Source organism: Halichoerus grypus, chromosome X, assembly GCF_964656455.1.
Source record: "Halichoerus grypus chromosome X, mHalGry1.hap1.1, whole genome shotgun sequence".
In the NCBI taxonomy this organism is placed as follows: domain Eukaryota; kingdom Metazoa; phylum Chordata; class Mammalia; order Carnivora; family Phocidae; genus Halichoerus; species Halichoerus grypus.
In genome coordinates, this window is record NC_135727.1 from 82,135,236 (window position 1) to 82,151,285 (window position 16,050).

At 35.6% G+C, this 16,050-nt stretch overlaps 1 protein-coding gene across 9 annotated transcripts in view; it reads left to right on the top strand.

The window, feature by feature from the left end:
- ARHGEF9 (Cdc42 guanine nucleotide exchange factor 9) overlaps window positions 1–16,050 on the top strand; it is a 242,546-nt gene that overhangs the window by 161,172 nt on the left and 65,324 nt on the right. For all 9 annotated transcript variants that reach the window (XM_078064907.1, XM_078064910.1, XM_078064909.1 and 6 more), the window contains 2 exons: window positions 643–822; window positions 14,446–14,678. In XM_078064907.1, the coding sequence (XP_077921033.1) occupies window positions 643–822; window positions 14,446–14,678 (413 nt within the window). The remainder of the gene's footprint in view (window positions 1–642; window positions 823–14,445; window positions 14,679–16,050) is intronic.

Consider the following 16,050-nt stretch of genomic DNA (forward strand, 5'->3'; position numbering starts at 1 on the left):
ACCCTTTCATCAATGGCTAGCTGTATTAATTCGTCTGTTTATTCATGAATGTATCCTGAGCACTTACTCTTTTAAAAACACCATGCTTGGGCACTTGTGGACTTGTTGTCCAAGCTCATCCAAATGATATCTGCTAGTCAGCTATCTTAGTTGGCTAAGACATTCTCTTTAAGGAATGGTTTTGCTTTGTTAATTCAAAATTTTCCTGACTTGGCCTCTGTTTCCAAATTGTTGTCAATGTTATTAATACATTTTGGATGGGTCCTATAAGAAATGGGGACTTTTGAGATGTTAATGGATCTAGCTAAATCAATGACTACTAAAACGAGTAAAAATGTGCTTAATCAGCTTCTGAGAAAAGGCCCTATGACTTTTGGGATCCTTGTCATAGAGAATGGAGGGGAAAGTTCTATAGTCTGGATTCTGTACTCTGAAGAACTTTGCTTGTGATCCAGCTTTCCTAATAACTCACTGGTAGAGTGACTTCCTTCTTTCAAACTCAATTTCCTCATATGAAAAATAGAAATGATTATTGCCTGTCTATTTCATAAAGTAGGAATGAGCCTTCTTAGTGCTTAATAAATGGTAAAGCCCTGATGGAGTCAGGAACATCCTCATCCTGGACTTTTCCTTTGTGTGCAGGGCTACCTGAAGCAATGCCGGAAGAGAAGGGACATGTTCAGTGATGAGCAACTGAAGGTAATCTTTGGGAACATTGAAGACATCTACAGGTTTCAGATGGGCTTCGTGAGAGACCTGGAGAAACAGTACAACAATGATGACCCCCACCTCAGTGAGATAGGACCCTGCTTCCTGGAGCACGTAAGCATCTTCCTCCTTTGTAAGGGTTTTGAGAGGGGATAGGAAGAAATGGAAGGAGTATCTGAGCTGTCTGGTCCTGCTCAGCTTCCTTGTCCTGTGGTAGGGTATAGATTCCTATAACCCTGATGTAACCCCCCTGCCAGGGTATGAGGACTTAGGAAGGGTACTGTGATTTGGCCTAGGACTTTTTCTTTACCATTCCCTTCCCTTTTTTCTCTCCTTCAAGAAAGCTACCAGTAGGATTTTCTTCATTTTCTTTTTTCTGTACCTGTTGGGTTCAGTTTCTATGGGACTAACTGTTTTGGAAGAAACTCTGCACATATTCACTGCATGGAAAATCCAGGAATCTGAGAAATGTAGTCAGCATGAAAGTAGGCCCCTTCAAGACATATAGAGGAGAGCAATAAGGTAGAAGAAGTGACAAATATAGGAAAAGGGGCCATGTGACTTAGAGGAAGGAGCACTAGGAAACAGGAAAGCAAGGATTTGAGTCCTGTGTCTGTAATGACTGTCTAGGTAACTTTGGGTAAGTCCCTTACCTTCTTTGGGCTTCCTCATCTGGAATATAAGAAGGTTTCATTGTGCACTTTTGTGGTTCTCTAATATTTTTTTTGGTTTCATTCACAGGTGACTTAGTTTTTCTGCCAATTCTTCTCCTTTGTATAAAGTATTTATTTTTAAAGACGTAATATGTGCACATGATACAAAATTCAAATGACACAGAAAAGTGTGCAACTAGAAGTAAATCTTTTTGCAAATTCCCCATATGTTTGTTTGGGGACTATCCCTAATACTGCTCTTATATTCAGTGATTTCCTAGAAGGACTCACAAGAATCAGCATATAGTCATACTTGTGGTTATGATTTATTATAGCTAAAGGATTCAAAGCAAAATCGGCAGAAGGAAAAGGCACATGGCACAAAGTCTGGAGGAAACTAGGGACAAGCTTCCAAGACACCTCTGCCAGTGGAGTCACATAGGATACATTCTCAATTCCCCTTGCAATAAGTTGTGACAACACATGTGAAATGTTTTCTACCAGAGAAACTCATTAGGGAATCAGTACCCAAGATTTTTATGGGGGACTGGTCATGTAGGCATGCTCTGCCTAGAATGTACCAAAGTTCCAGACTCCCAGATGGGAAGCAGGTATTCAGCATAAGCCACATTGTGTATACAAACTGTGTAGGCACAGTGAGCCACTCATGTCAGGGAATGATGAGAACCCTTTGGAGATCCATGTTCCAAGATACCAGCCAAAAACCAACCTTCCAAGCAGGTCTTTCTAAGAATAGCAGTCTCAGGCCTGATAAGTTAACTTTTTCTGCACAGTATTTAAAATGGTTTAGCCATTTCAGAAAGCACCTGGGCAGTATTTACATGGGTATAATATAGTGTTGACATAGTGTATGACAACATGTATATGACATAGTGTTTCCATATTTATCCCAGGGAAATTCTTACAGAGGTTCATGAGGGAGCATTTGCAAGGCTGTTAATTGCATGGTGGTGTTGTGTGTGGTGGAGTGCAATTAGAAGCAACTTAGGTATTTACCACCAGGGGATGAATAACAAACATATAGAAGATGCTTACTGTGGGGTATTGTGTTGCAAGGAGCAATAGACTAGATGTATGTAGTTATAGTAACAAACAACAGACTAGATGTATGTAACTTATAGCAATATGTATAGATATCATAAACACAGTTTTGATTGGGAAAGTAGAATATAGAATAGTGGTTCTTTGTTGGAGCCTGCCCTGTGCATTGTAGTGTGTTTAACAGCATTCCTGTTCTCTACCCACTGAATGCCAGTAGTACCCCAACACCACTGAGTTGTGACAACCAAAAATGTCTCCAGACATTGTCAAATGTCCCCTGGGGGACAAAAATTACCACTGATCTATTGAAATGATCACATGCTTTTACCCTTTAATCTATTAAAGTGGTGAATTTGGATTGAGTAATTTTTATATGTTAAATGAACATTGTATTGCTGGAATAAAGCCTACCTAATCATGGTATATTATCATTTATTTTACATGTTAGTTTGCCTTTTTAAAAAATATTGGATTGTTTATGCTTTTATTATTCAGTTCTATAATGTCATTTTTATCAGCTTTGTTTAGACGTAATTTACATACACTAAGATTCACCAATTTTTAGTGTATAATTTGATGAATTTTAACAAATGTATATAGTTGTATAACTACCATATAATCAAGATATAGAACATTTCTACCACTTCATTAAGTTTTCTTATTCTCCCTTTGTAGCCAATCCCTGTTCCCACTCCTGGCCCTTGCTAAACTGTGATCTGCTTTCTGTCACCATAATTTTACTTTTTCTACAGTGTCATATAAATGGAATCATACAGGGGTAGTCTTTGTGTTTAGCTTCTTTTACTTAACAGAATGTCTTTGATGTCATCCTGTTGTTCCATGTATCAGTAGTTGGTTCTTTTTTATTAGTAATATTCCATTGTATGAATATACCACCCATTCATACACTAGTGCATTCCAGGATATCTGGGTTGTTTACTAGGTTGCTTCCATCTGAGGGATTACTAGGTTTCATGTTATGTGTTTATTTTTGTTTGTTTGTTTTTTAACCATTCTAATAGATATGTAGTAGCATTTCCTTGTGATTTTAATTTGCATTTCCCTAATGGCTAATGATGTTAAGCCTTTTTTCATGTACTTATTTGCTATCTGTATAAAATCTTTGGTGAAAGGTCTGTTCATGTCTTTTCCACACTTCTAAGTAGGTTGTTTGTTTTCTTATTGTTCAGTTTTGAGAGATTTTTAATTTATTATTCATAAGTTGTTGGTCAGATATGTGAATCAGAAAGATTTTCTCTGAGTTTGTGGCTTAGCCTTTCATTTTCTTAACAGTGTCTTTGAAAAGCATAAAATTTTAATTTTGTTGAAATTCAGTGTATCACTGTTTTCTTTAATGATTCATGTTTTTTGGGTCTTATTTAGGAAAACTTTGCCTAACCCAAGGTCACAAAGATTTTCTCCTGTTTTCTTATTAGAAGTTGTGTAGTTTTGTTTATTATATATAGGTCTATGATCTTTTTTCAGGTTATTTTTATATACGGTGCAAAATAAGGGTCACAGTTAATTTGTTTCCAAATGGATATCTAGTTTTGTTCCAGCATGGCTTATTGAAAATCTTAACTCCTACATTGAATTACTTGGACACATTGGTCAAAAATCAATCATATATGTAGGGGTTTATTTCTAGGGACATTATTATATTCCAGTGACCTATGTGAGTATTCATATACAAATACCATACTGTTATTTCTTATTGCTATTTTTAATTGAGATATAATTGACATATAATGTATTAGTTTTAGGTGTATGACATAATAATTTGATATTTTTATATATTGCAAAATGATCACAAAATGATCACAATAAGTCTAGCTAAGATCTATCACCATTCATAGGTTAAAAAAATTCTCACACCATCTTGATTAATGTAGCTTCATAGCCAGTCTTGAAAGCAGGTAGTATAAGTGCTCCAAATAAATTCTTCTTCAAAGCAATTTTGGCTATTATAGGTGATTTGTATCCTATAGAAATTTATCTCATTACAAGGAGTAACTTTTTCTCTTCTTTTTTTCTTTTTTCTTTTTCTTTTTCTTTTTTTTTAAGTAGGCTCCACATCGTGGAGCCTGATGTGGGGCTTGAACACATGAGCCTGAGATCAAGACCTGAGCTAGATCAAGAGTCGGACTCTTAACCCACTGAGCCACCCAGGCGCCCCTTTCTCTTCTCTTTATTATTACGAGAGATGGATATATGAGATGATGGATGTTATCCTATTATATAATCATTTCACAACATATATATTCAAACTATCATGCTGTACACCTTAAATTTATACAGTGATGTATGTCCATTTTTTCTCAGTAAAACTGGGGGAAAATCAGCTTGCTAAAGTTCTACCAAAAAACAAACAAGCAAAAAAACATTGCAAGCGTTTTGATTAGGATAGAATTAAATCTGTAGATCAATTTTGGGAAAATTTGTAGACTTTCAGCTCTATGAACAAATATCTATCTATGTTTCTATAATTTCTTCTAGCATTGTTGCTAGTTTTCATGGTATAAATCTTGACCTTATTTTTAAAAATTGATTTCTAGGTGTTTTTTTTTTTTTTTTTTTTGCTGCTACTGTAAAGAGTATTTTTACTTCAATTTCCTATAGTTTGTTGCTATGATAGATAAATACAATTGATAAACACAAGATAAATACAACTGATTTTTGTGTATTGATATTGAATCCTGACATAATACTGAATTTAATAATTGGTTATCATATTTTATATCGATTCCTTAGGATTTTATACACTTATATCGTTTCATTTCTGAACAAAGACAGTTTATTTCTTCATTTTATTTTTGTTTTTTTAAAAAAATTTTTACAAATAGTTGACACACAATGCTACATTAGTTTTTATTTCCTCATATCCAATCTATATGCCTTCTCTTTCCTTTTCTTATGTTATTGCACTGGTGAAATGGTAAAAGCAGGCATCTTTTGTTCTGTACTTGATCTTAGGGACAAGCATTCAATATTTCACCATTGAGAATGATTTTAGCTTTAGGTTTTTCATGGTTGGCCTTTAGCATATTGGGGGCATTTCTCTCTAATCCTAGTTTCCTGGTGATTTTTTATCATATATATGTTTTTTTCAAATACTCATGTATCTACTGAAATGATCATATGATTTTTCATTTTATTATTTTAATGTAGTGAATTGGATTGGGATAAATCCCACTTAATCATGGTGTATCATGCTTTTAATATACTATTTTGCTTTTTTAAAAAATTTGGTTGTTTGTCCTAAAAAGGTGAGAGACAAACACTGCATAATGAGACTAGGCTTTAGAGAACTCAGTGACTCCATCAAGTGTAATAAAATTTGCATTAAAGGGATCCCAGAAGAAGAAAGAGAAGTGGCAGGGGGTCAGAAAATATATTTGAGGAAGTAATAGCTGGAAAATTCCCAAATCTGGGGAGGGAAAGAGAGATCCAGAATCAGGAGGTACAGAGAATCCCCCCTCCAAATTCAACCCAAGGACATCATCACCAAGACACATAGTAATTAAATTGGTAAAAAATAGTAATAAAGAAAGAGTTTTAAATGTTGCAAGAAAAAAGAAGAAGGCTGCATACAAAGAAAAACCCATAAGCCTGTCAGAGGATTTTTTAGCAGAAATTTTATATACCAGAAGAAAGTAGTCTAAATATTCAAAGTGCTGAAAGAAAAAAAAATCTGCCACCAAGAATACCTTATCCAGCAAGGCTGTCATTCAGAATATAAGGAGAGATAGAGTTTCCCAGACAAACAAAATTTAAGAGAATTCATGACCACTAAGCCAGACCTACAAAAAATGTTAAGGAGCATTCTGTAAGTGGAAACCAAATATCATTAGTAAGAGTATGAAAAACAGGAAAAACAAAAGCAAAAAATAATTAATTATAGCTGTAAAAATCAGTCAAGACAAACACAAAATAAAAGGATATATGAAAAAATAAATAAATAAATAAATAAAGGATATATGATACCAAATATCTGGAATGTGGAGGGCAGAGGAGTAAAGAATGAGTTCAAAATTAAGCGACCCACTGCTTAATATACACAGCTATAAGCAGATGTTACATATAAACTGAATGGTAACCACAAATCAAAAACAGTAAAAGATATGCAAATAATAGAGTAAGGAATCCAAGTATATCACTAAAGAAAAACAGAAACCATGGAAGAGAGGAGAATAAAAGATAAGAGAAAAACTACAAAAGCAACTACAAAGCAGATAACAAAATGGCAATAAATACATATCTATAAATAATTGCTTTGAATATAACGGACTAAATGTTCAATCAAAAGATAGGGTGACAGAGTGGATTAAAAAAAAAAGATGCAACTATATGCTGCCTACAAAATACTCATTTCAGACCTAAATACACCTGCACATTGAAAGTGAGGGGATAGAGAAATATTTATTATGCAAGTGGATGTCAAAAGAAAGCCAGATAGCAATACTTAAATCATACAAAACAGAATTCAAAATAAAGTCTATAAAAGAGGAAAAGAAAGATAGTATATAATAATAAAGGGGACAATCCAACAAGAAGATATAAGAACTGTAAATATATATGCACCCAACATGGAGCATCCAAATATATAAAGCAGTTAATAATTAACATAAAGGAACTAATTGATAGTAATACAATAGTAGTTGGGGATATTAACACCCCACTTACAGTGATCCACACAGAAAATCAACAAGAAAACAGTGGCTTTGAATGACACACTGGAACAGATGAATTTAACAGATATATTCAGAACATTCCATCCTAAAACAACAGAATACACATTCTTTTCATGTGCACATTGGACATTCTCCAGAATAGATCACACACTGGTTCACAAATCAGGACTCAACAAATACAGAAAGATTGAGATCATATGATGCATCTTTTCAGACCACAACACTATGAAAATTGAAGTCAACCACAAGAAAAAAATTGGAAAGACCAGAAATACATGGAGATTAAAGAACATCTTACTAAAGAATGAATGGGTTAACCAGGAAATTAAGAAGAAATTTAAAAAAATACATGGACACAAATGAAAATGAAACAGGACACTCCAAAACCTCTGGGATGCAGCCAAAGTGGTCATAAAAGGGAAGTATATAGCAATACAGGCCTTCCTTAAGAAGCAAGAAAAAGTCTCTTCAATAAGTGGTGCTGGGGAAATTGGACAGCTACATACAGAAGAATGAAACTGGACCATTCTTGGGGCACGTGGGTGACTCAGTCGTTAAGCGTCTGCCTTCAGCTCAGGTCATGATCCCAGGGTTCTGGGATCAAGCCCTGCATCAGGCTCCCTGCTCAATGGGAAGCCTGCTTCTCCCTCTCCCACTCCCCGTGCTTGTGTTCCCTCTTTCTCTGTCAAATAAATAAATAAATAAAATCTTAAAAAAAAAAAAAAACTGGACCATTCTCTTACACCGTACACAAAGATACTCAAAATGGATGAAAGACCTCAATGTGAGGCAGGAATCCATCAAAATCCTAGAGGAGAACATAGGCAGTAACCTCTTCGACATTGGCCACAGCAACTTCTTTCAAGATACATCTCCAAAGGCAAGGGAAACAAAAGCAAAAATGAACTTTTGGGGCTTCATCAAGGTAAAAAGCTTCTGCCCAGCAAAGAAAACAGTCAACAAGACTAAGAGGCAACCCACAGAATAGGAGAAGATATTTGCAAATGACCTATCAGTTAAAGGGCTGGTATCCAAGATCTATAAAGAACTTCTCAAACTCAACACCCCAAAACCAAATAATCCGTCAGGAAATGGGCAGAAGACATGAACAGACACTTCTTTGGTCTTCATTGGAGACCAAAGAAGAAATACGAATGGCTAACAGACACATGAAAAAATGTTCAACATCACTAGCCATCAGGGAAATACAAATCAAAACCACAGTGAGATACCACCTTACACCAGTTAGAATGGACAAAATTAATAAAACAGGAAACAACAAATGTTGACGAGGATGTGGAGGAAGGGGAGCCCTCTTACACTGTTGGTGGGAATGCAAGCTGGAACAGCCACTCTGAAAAACAGTATGGAGGTTCCTCAAGATGTTAAAAATAGAGCTACCCTACGACCCAACAATTACACTACTAGGTATTTACCCCAAAGATACAGATGTAGTGAAAAGAAGGGGCATGTGCACCCCAGTGTTCATACCAGCAATATCCACCATGGCCAAAGAGTGGAAGGGGTTAAGATGCCCTTCAACAGATGAATGGATAAAGAAGATGTGGTACATATATACAATGGAATATTACTCAGCCATCAGAAAAGATGAATACCCACCATTTGCATTGACATGGATGGGACTGGAGGGTATTATGAGTATTATGCTAAGTCAAATAAGTCAATTAGAGAAAGACAATTATCATGTGGTGTCACTCATATGTGGAAGATAAGGAATAGCATGGAGGACCATAGGAGAAGGGAGGGAAAACTGAAGGGGGTGAAATCAGAGAGGGAGATGAACCATGAGAGACTCTGGACTGGGGAAAACAAACTGAGGGTTCCAGAGGGGAGGGGGTAGCCAGGTGATGGGTATTAAGGAGGACATGTGTTGTGATGAGCACTGGGTGTTATATGCAACTAATGAATCATTGAACACCAAATCAAAAACTAATGATATACAGTAGCTAACTGAACATAATAAAAAAGAAAAAGAAAAAAGAATGAGGCAAGTAAAATCTCAAATATGCAACCTAACCTTACACTTAAAGAAGCTAGAAAAAGAACAAAGGAAGCACAAAGCCAGCAGAAGAAAAGAAACAAAAAAGATGAGAGCAGAAATAAATGATATAGAAACAACAACAACAAAATATAATAGATCAATGAAAGCAGAAGCTGGTTCTTTGAAAAAATTAGTCAAATTGATAAACCACTACCAGATGCATCAAAAAGAAAAGGGAAGGACCTAAATAAATAAATAAAATCATACATGAGAGAGAAGAAACAACCAACACCACAGAAATGCAAATGGAAAGACATACCATGCTCAATGGATTGGAAGAAAAACACTGTTAATGTCTATACTACCCAAAGCAATCTATACATTTAATGCAATCCCTATCAAAATACCACCAACATTTTTCATGGAGCTAGAACAAACAATCCTAAAATTTGTATGGAGCCACAAAAGACCCAGAATAGCCAAAACAGTACTGGAAAAGAAAAGCAAAACTGGAAGCAACACGACTCTGGTCTTCAAGCTGTATTACAAAGCTGTAATCATCAAGACAGTATGGTATGGCACAAACACAGACACAGATCGGTTGAACAGAATAGAAAACACAGAAATGGACCCACAAGTGTATGATCAATCTAGTCTTCAGCACAGCAGGAAAGAATATCCAATGGAAAAAAGACAGTCTCTTTAACAAATGGTGTTGTTAAAAACTGGACAGCAACATGCAGAAGAATAAAACTGGACCACTTTCTTACACCATACACAACAGTTAATTCAAAATTGATGAAAGACCTCATTGTGAGACAGGAAACCATCAAAATCCTAGAGGAGAGCACAGGCAGCAACCTCTTTGGCATTGCCCGTAGCAACTTGTTACTATACACATCTCTGGAGGCAAGGGTAGCAAAAGCAAAAGTGAACTCTTGGGACCTTATCAATATAAAAAAGCTTCTGCACAGGGAAAGAAACAATCAACCAAATTAAAAGGCAACCTTCAGAATGAGAGAAGGTATTTGTAAATGACATATCTGATAAAGGGTTAGTGTCCAAAATCTATAAAGAACTTACCAAACTCAACACCAAATAATCCAGTTAAAAACGGGCAGAAGACATGAATAGACATTTTTTTTTTCCAAAGAATACATACAGATGGTTCGCAGATACATGAAAAGATGTTCATCATCATTTGTCATCAGGGTATACAAATCAAAACTACAATGAGATATCACCTCACACCTACCAGAATAGCTAAAGTAAATAATACAGGAAACAACAGATGTTGGCAAGGGTGTGGAAAAAGGGGGAACCCTCTTACACTGACAGTGGGAATGCAAATTGGTGCAACCACTCTGGAAAACAGTAAGGAGTTTCCTCAAAAAGTTCACAATAGAACTACCCCAGGATCCAGCAGTTGCACTACTAAGTATTTACCCACAGTTTACATTAATACTAATTCAGATGGGTACATGCACCTGATGTTTATAGCAGCATTATTACTGCTAGCCAAATTATGGAGAGTCAAAATATCCATTGAGTGATGAATGGATAAAGAAGTATATATACATATGTGTGTATGTATTTATATATATATATATACAATGGAATATTACCCAGCCATAAAAAAGAATGAAATATTTTCATTTGCAATGACATGGATGGAGCTAGAGAGTATTATTCTATGTGAAATAAACCAGAGGAAGACAAATACCATATGATTTCATTCATGTGTAATTTAAGAAACAAAACAGATAAACATAGGGAAGAAAAGAGTCAAACCGTAAAACTGACTCAACTATAGAGGACAAACTGAGGGTTGCTGGAGGAATGGTGGGCGACAGGATGGGTTATATGGGTGATGGGTATTAAGGAGGGCACTTGTGATGAGCACTGGGTGTTGTATTTAAGTGATGAATCACTAAATCCTATTCATGAAGTGAATATTACACTGTATGTTAACTGACTGGAATTTAAATAAAAACTTGGAAGGAAAAAAAAAAACTTTTAGAATTTCTTTAAAAAAAAAAAAAAAAGGAAGAGAGTTTTATTCAAACCTAAGTGAGGACAGCCACCCAAGATACACAGTCTTAACATGGAAGAAAGTGCTCTGGAAAAGGAATGTTTAATCAGGGTTATATATGTTTTTTGTTTCATCAAGAGTCACAAATCATCATGATGAAGGACATTTCAGAAAATTACAAACTTTATCTTATGCTTTTAGTATATGCAAGGTTGTAGGCTTCAGAGCTATGGGAATGGAAGTTAGGGAGATTTTTACTCTTTAGTTTGAAATGTTTCTTTTTTGGTTATTTGCTACAAAACAGATGTGCAATGTGTACTCAGGCAAGATAAAGAGCCCATACTTTGAAGTTTGTTGAAGTCGTTCTGATTCTGATAAAAGTATAGCTTCCATGGGAGCCCAGGAGCAGGGTCCACAAACATTAAAAGTTAAACATTTCCTTTATCACTAGACAAGAAACAACAAACAAAATCCAAAACCAAGAGAAGGAAGGAAATAACAAAGATGAGAGTAGAAATAGATGATACGTTAATTAAAAAATCAATAGAACAGATCAGTGAAACAGAGCTGGTTGTTTGAAAAGATCAACAAAATTGATAAACCTTTAGCCAGACTCATCAGAGAGAGAGGGAGAGAGAGAGAGAGAGGACTCAAATAATTATAATCATAATTGAAAGAGGAAAAATAACAACCAACACCACAGAAATACAAACAATTGTAAAAAAAATATGAAAAACTGTATGCCACCAAATTAGACAACACAGAACAAGTGGATAAATCCCTAGGAACACATAACCTACAAAAACTGAAACAGGAAGAAGTAAAAAAGTTGAACATACTGATTACCAGCAAGGAGACTGAGTCAGTAATCAAAAAAACTTCCAACAAACAAAAGTCCAGGACCAGATGGCTTCACAGGAGAATTCTACCAAACATTTAAAGAAGAGTTAATATGTATTCTTCTTAAACTATTCCAAAAAATAGAAGAATAAGGAAAACTTCTAAATTCATTCTATGAGGGCAGTATCACCCTTACACCAAAACAAGATAAAAGCACCAGAGAGAGAGAGAGAGAGAGAGAGAGAAAGAGAGACAGAACTACAGGCCAATATCCCTGATGAGTATACATGCAAAAATACTCAACAAAATATTAGCAAACCAAATCCAACAATGTATTTTTTAAAAAATCATTTACCACAATCAAGTGGGATTTATTCCTGGGATGCAAGGGTGGTTCTATATTCTCAAATCAATCAACATGATATATCACATCAATAAGACAAAGGATAAAAACCATGTGGTCATTTCAGTAGATGCAGAAAAAGCATTTGACAAAGTACAATATCCAATCATGATAAAAGCCTTCAGCAAAGTAGGTTTAGAAGGAACATATTTCAACATAATAAAAGCCATATTTGAAAAACTCACAGCTAACATCATACTCACTAGGAAGAAACTGAAAGCTTTCTTCCTAAGGTCAGGAACAAAATAAGGATGTCCTCTCTCACCACTTTTATTCAATGTATTACTGGAAGCCCTAGCTACAGCAGTTAAACAACAAAAAGAAATAAAAGACTTCCAAATGGGTAAGGAAGAAGTCACCATTTTTATTCAACATATTACTGGAAGTCCTAGCTATAGCAATTAAACAACAAAAAGAAATAAAAGGCTTCCAAATAGGTAAGGAAGAAGTAAAACTTTCACTATTTGCAGATGACATGGTACTCTATATAGAAAACCTGAAAGACTCCACCAAAAGCCTGCTAGAACTTATAAATGAATTCAGTGAAGTTGCAGGATGCAAAATCAATGTGCAGAAATCTGTTACATTTCTATACACTAATAATGAAGAGGCAGAAAGAGAAATAAAGAAAACAATCTGATTTATAATTGCACCAAAAATAAGATAGCTAGGAATGAACCTAACCAAAGCGGTGAAAGACCTGTACTCTGAAAACTATAAAACACCAATGAAAGAAATTGAAGATGATACAAAGAAATGGAAAAACATTCCATGCCCGTGGGTTGGAAGAATGAATATTGTTAAAATGTCTCTACTACCCAAAGCAATCTACATATTTAATACAATCCATATGAAAATACCAACAGCATTTTTCATACAACTAGAACAAATAATCCTGAAACTTATATGGAACCACAAAAGACCTCAAATAGCAATTTTGAAAAAGGAAAGCAAAGCTGGAGTTATCACAATTCTAGAGTTCACTTTAAATTACAAAGTGATAGTAATCAAAACATTATGGTAGTAGCACAAAAATAGAAACATTGATCAATAGAACAGAATAGAAAATCCAGGAATAAGCCCATACTTATATGTTCAGTTAACCTTTGACAAAGCAGGAAAGAATATCCAGTGGGAAAAAGAGTCTCTTCAACAAATGCTTTTGGGAAAACTGGTCAACTACATGCAAAAGAATGAAACTAGACCACTTTCTTACACCATAAACAAAAATAAATTTAACATGGATTAAAGACCTAAATATAAGACATGAAATCATAAAAATCCTAGAAGAGAGCACAGGCAGTAATGTCCCCAACATCCGCCGTGGCAACATTTTTCTAGGTATGTCTCCTGAGGCAAGGGAAACCACAGCAAAAATAAACTATTGGGACTTTCTCAAAATAAAAAGCTTCTGCACAGCTAAGGAAAGAGTCAACAAAAGTAAGTCAGAGAAAGACAAATACAATGTGATTTCACTCATATGTGAAATTTAAGAAACAAAACAAATGAGCAATGGAAAAAAATAAAGAGAGACAGACCAAGAAACAGACTCTTACCTATAGAGAACAAATTGATGGTTACCAGAGGGGAGGTGGGTGGGTGGATGGGTTAAATAGATGGTGGGGATTAAGAAGTGCCTTTGTTGTGATGAGCACTGGGTGATGTCTGAATCACTATATTGTACACCTAAAACTAACACTGCATGTTAAGTAACTGGAATTAAAATAAAAACTTGAAAAAATAAAAAATAAAATCCAGTGCCAGAATTTTATTGCTGTAGTTTTTTCACTTTTGTCAGGAGCAGTGTTCTGTCATTACCCTTTTTAAATAGAATTTCACTACTATTCCTACTTATTTTTTCTATACAAATGTTTACAGTTTTTCTACTTCCCAAATAATTATTATTAAATTATGAATCAATTTAGGAAAGATTGACATTGTTACCATTTTAATATTCCTATGTAAGGACAGGATCTTTATTTTCATTTCTCCAAAACTTCTTTTGGAATTCTCAGTAGACTTTTTTTTTCTCTCCATTTTTCCTGTGCTCATAGCAAGATGGATTCTGGATATACTCCGAGTATTGTAACAACCACCTGGACGCCTGCATGGAACTCTCCAAACTAATGAAGGACAGCCGCTACCAGCACTTCTTTGAGGCCTGTCGCCTCTTGCAGCAGATGATCGACATTGCTATTGATGGTTTCCTTTTGACTCCAGTGCAGAAGATCTGCAAATATCCCTTACAACTGGCTGAGCTCCTCAAATATACCGCCCAGGACCATAGGTAAAAGATAGAGAGAAGCAGGAGTTAGGAGAGCCTCATCTACATGTTGGTCTTTATTAAGAATATATGTCCTTTAGCTTTTTCTGAGCTTCCTTCTGTTAACTTGTCTGCACAATGGGATGGTGATATATTTTTGCTTACCTCGTAAGGTTATTGTGTGTGTAAAGAAGAAGAATGCTTGTGAGAATTTCTTATAAACCTGGGAATCACTATGCACAAAAAATCAGTATGCATCATTATTGCACAACTTACACCCTGCCTTCAGAGAGCTTAGCCGTGTCCTTAGACCTAAATTTAGCGAAGTGAAATAATCCAGATGGAATAATTGTTCAGCTGTCTATTCTGCTCTGTTTGTGTGATAGATTCAATACCCTAATAATAGCCTGCATAACTTGTAGTGACCTTAGATTTATTCTGCAAGGCTATATCCCTGGTATTTTTTAGTCTTTTCCACCCTCCTCTGCCTCATCCCAACACTACCTTCCCTTTAGACTCAGAGCATGACTGGGAGGTAAACAGACTTGAGACTTCTCCTGAAGCTTTTTTTTTTTTTTAATTTTCAGTATTTTTTAAGAAAACCAATCCAAAAATGACCAAGAAACTTAGCTCTCTCTGAATGGAAATGACCTACCAGTAAATGATCCTACAAGTAAGGTATATGCTGAGAGTCATCTCCAACAATGAATGAACCACCCCCTCCACTCTTTCACATGCTTTACTTTATAACCTAGAGCCCTCAGCCTTTTTATAGCCTGCCTTTAATTAGTATTAAATTCCTGATCTTTGACTTATTCAGCTCTCTTCCTGATTGAACCCTCCAAGAAGAAAGAAGACTTCTGTCCAGTTTCCCTTAGCTTTCTATCCAATTCTCATTAGACCCACTTCCTACTTTCACTTGGCTCCATTACCTGGTTTCCTTGGAGCTGACTTCCAGACCTAGTTGTGTAAGGCCACAGGTATGGGCCAGTTGGTTTTGTTTATGCTAAGCTCAAGGCCAGTCCCTGGGTTCATTTTTAAGTTGATGGTGTTTCTTTAGCAAATCGTGGTCATGTGCTTCAGTTTCTGGAGCCTTGGACAAATTTCAGATTTGAATCCAAATGTGGTAACACTTGTGTGAGAATGCCACCAGCGGTAGCTCTGCCTGCCATGATGTGTTGGTTATGAGGGAGGCAGATAGTGAAGGACCTTACAAAAGAGGACTCTGCTCCCTTCTCCCTGAGTCTGTTTACTAGCTGGGGGATAGTGGGCGTATTCATTAGAAATGAAATTTGCAGGTGACTAAATGTTATTTTAGAAGACTTAATACAGACCATTGCTAGAACTGAGTCCCAAGTTTTCTAAGGATACAGTTTCTTGTGAGAGCTAATAGGAC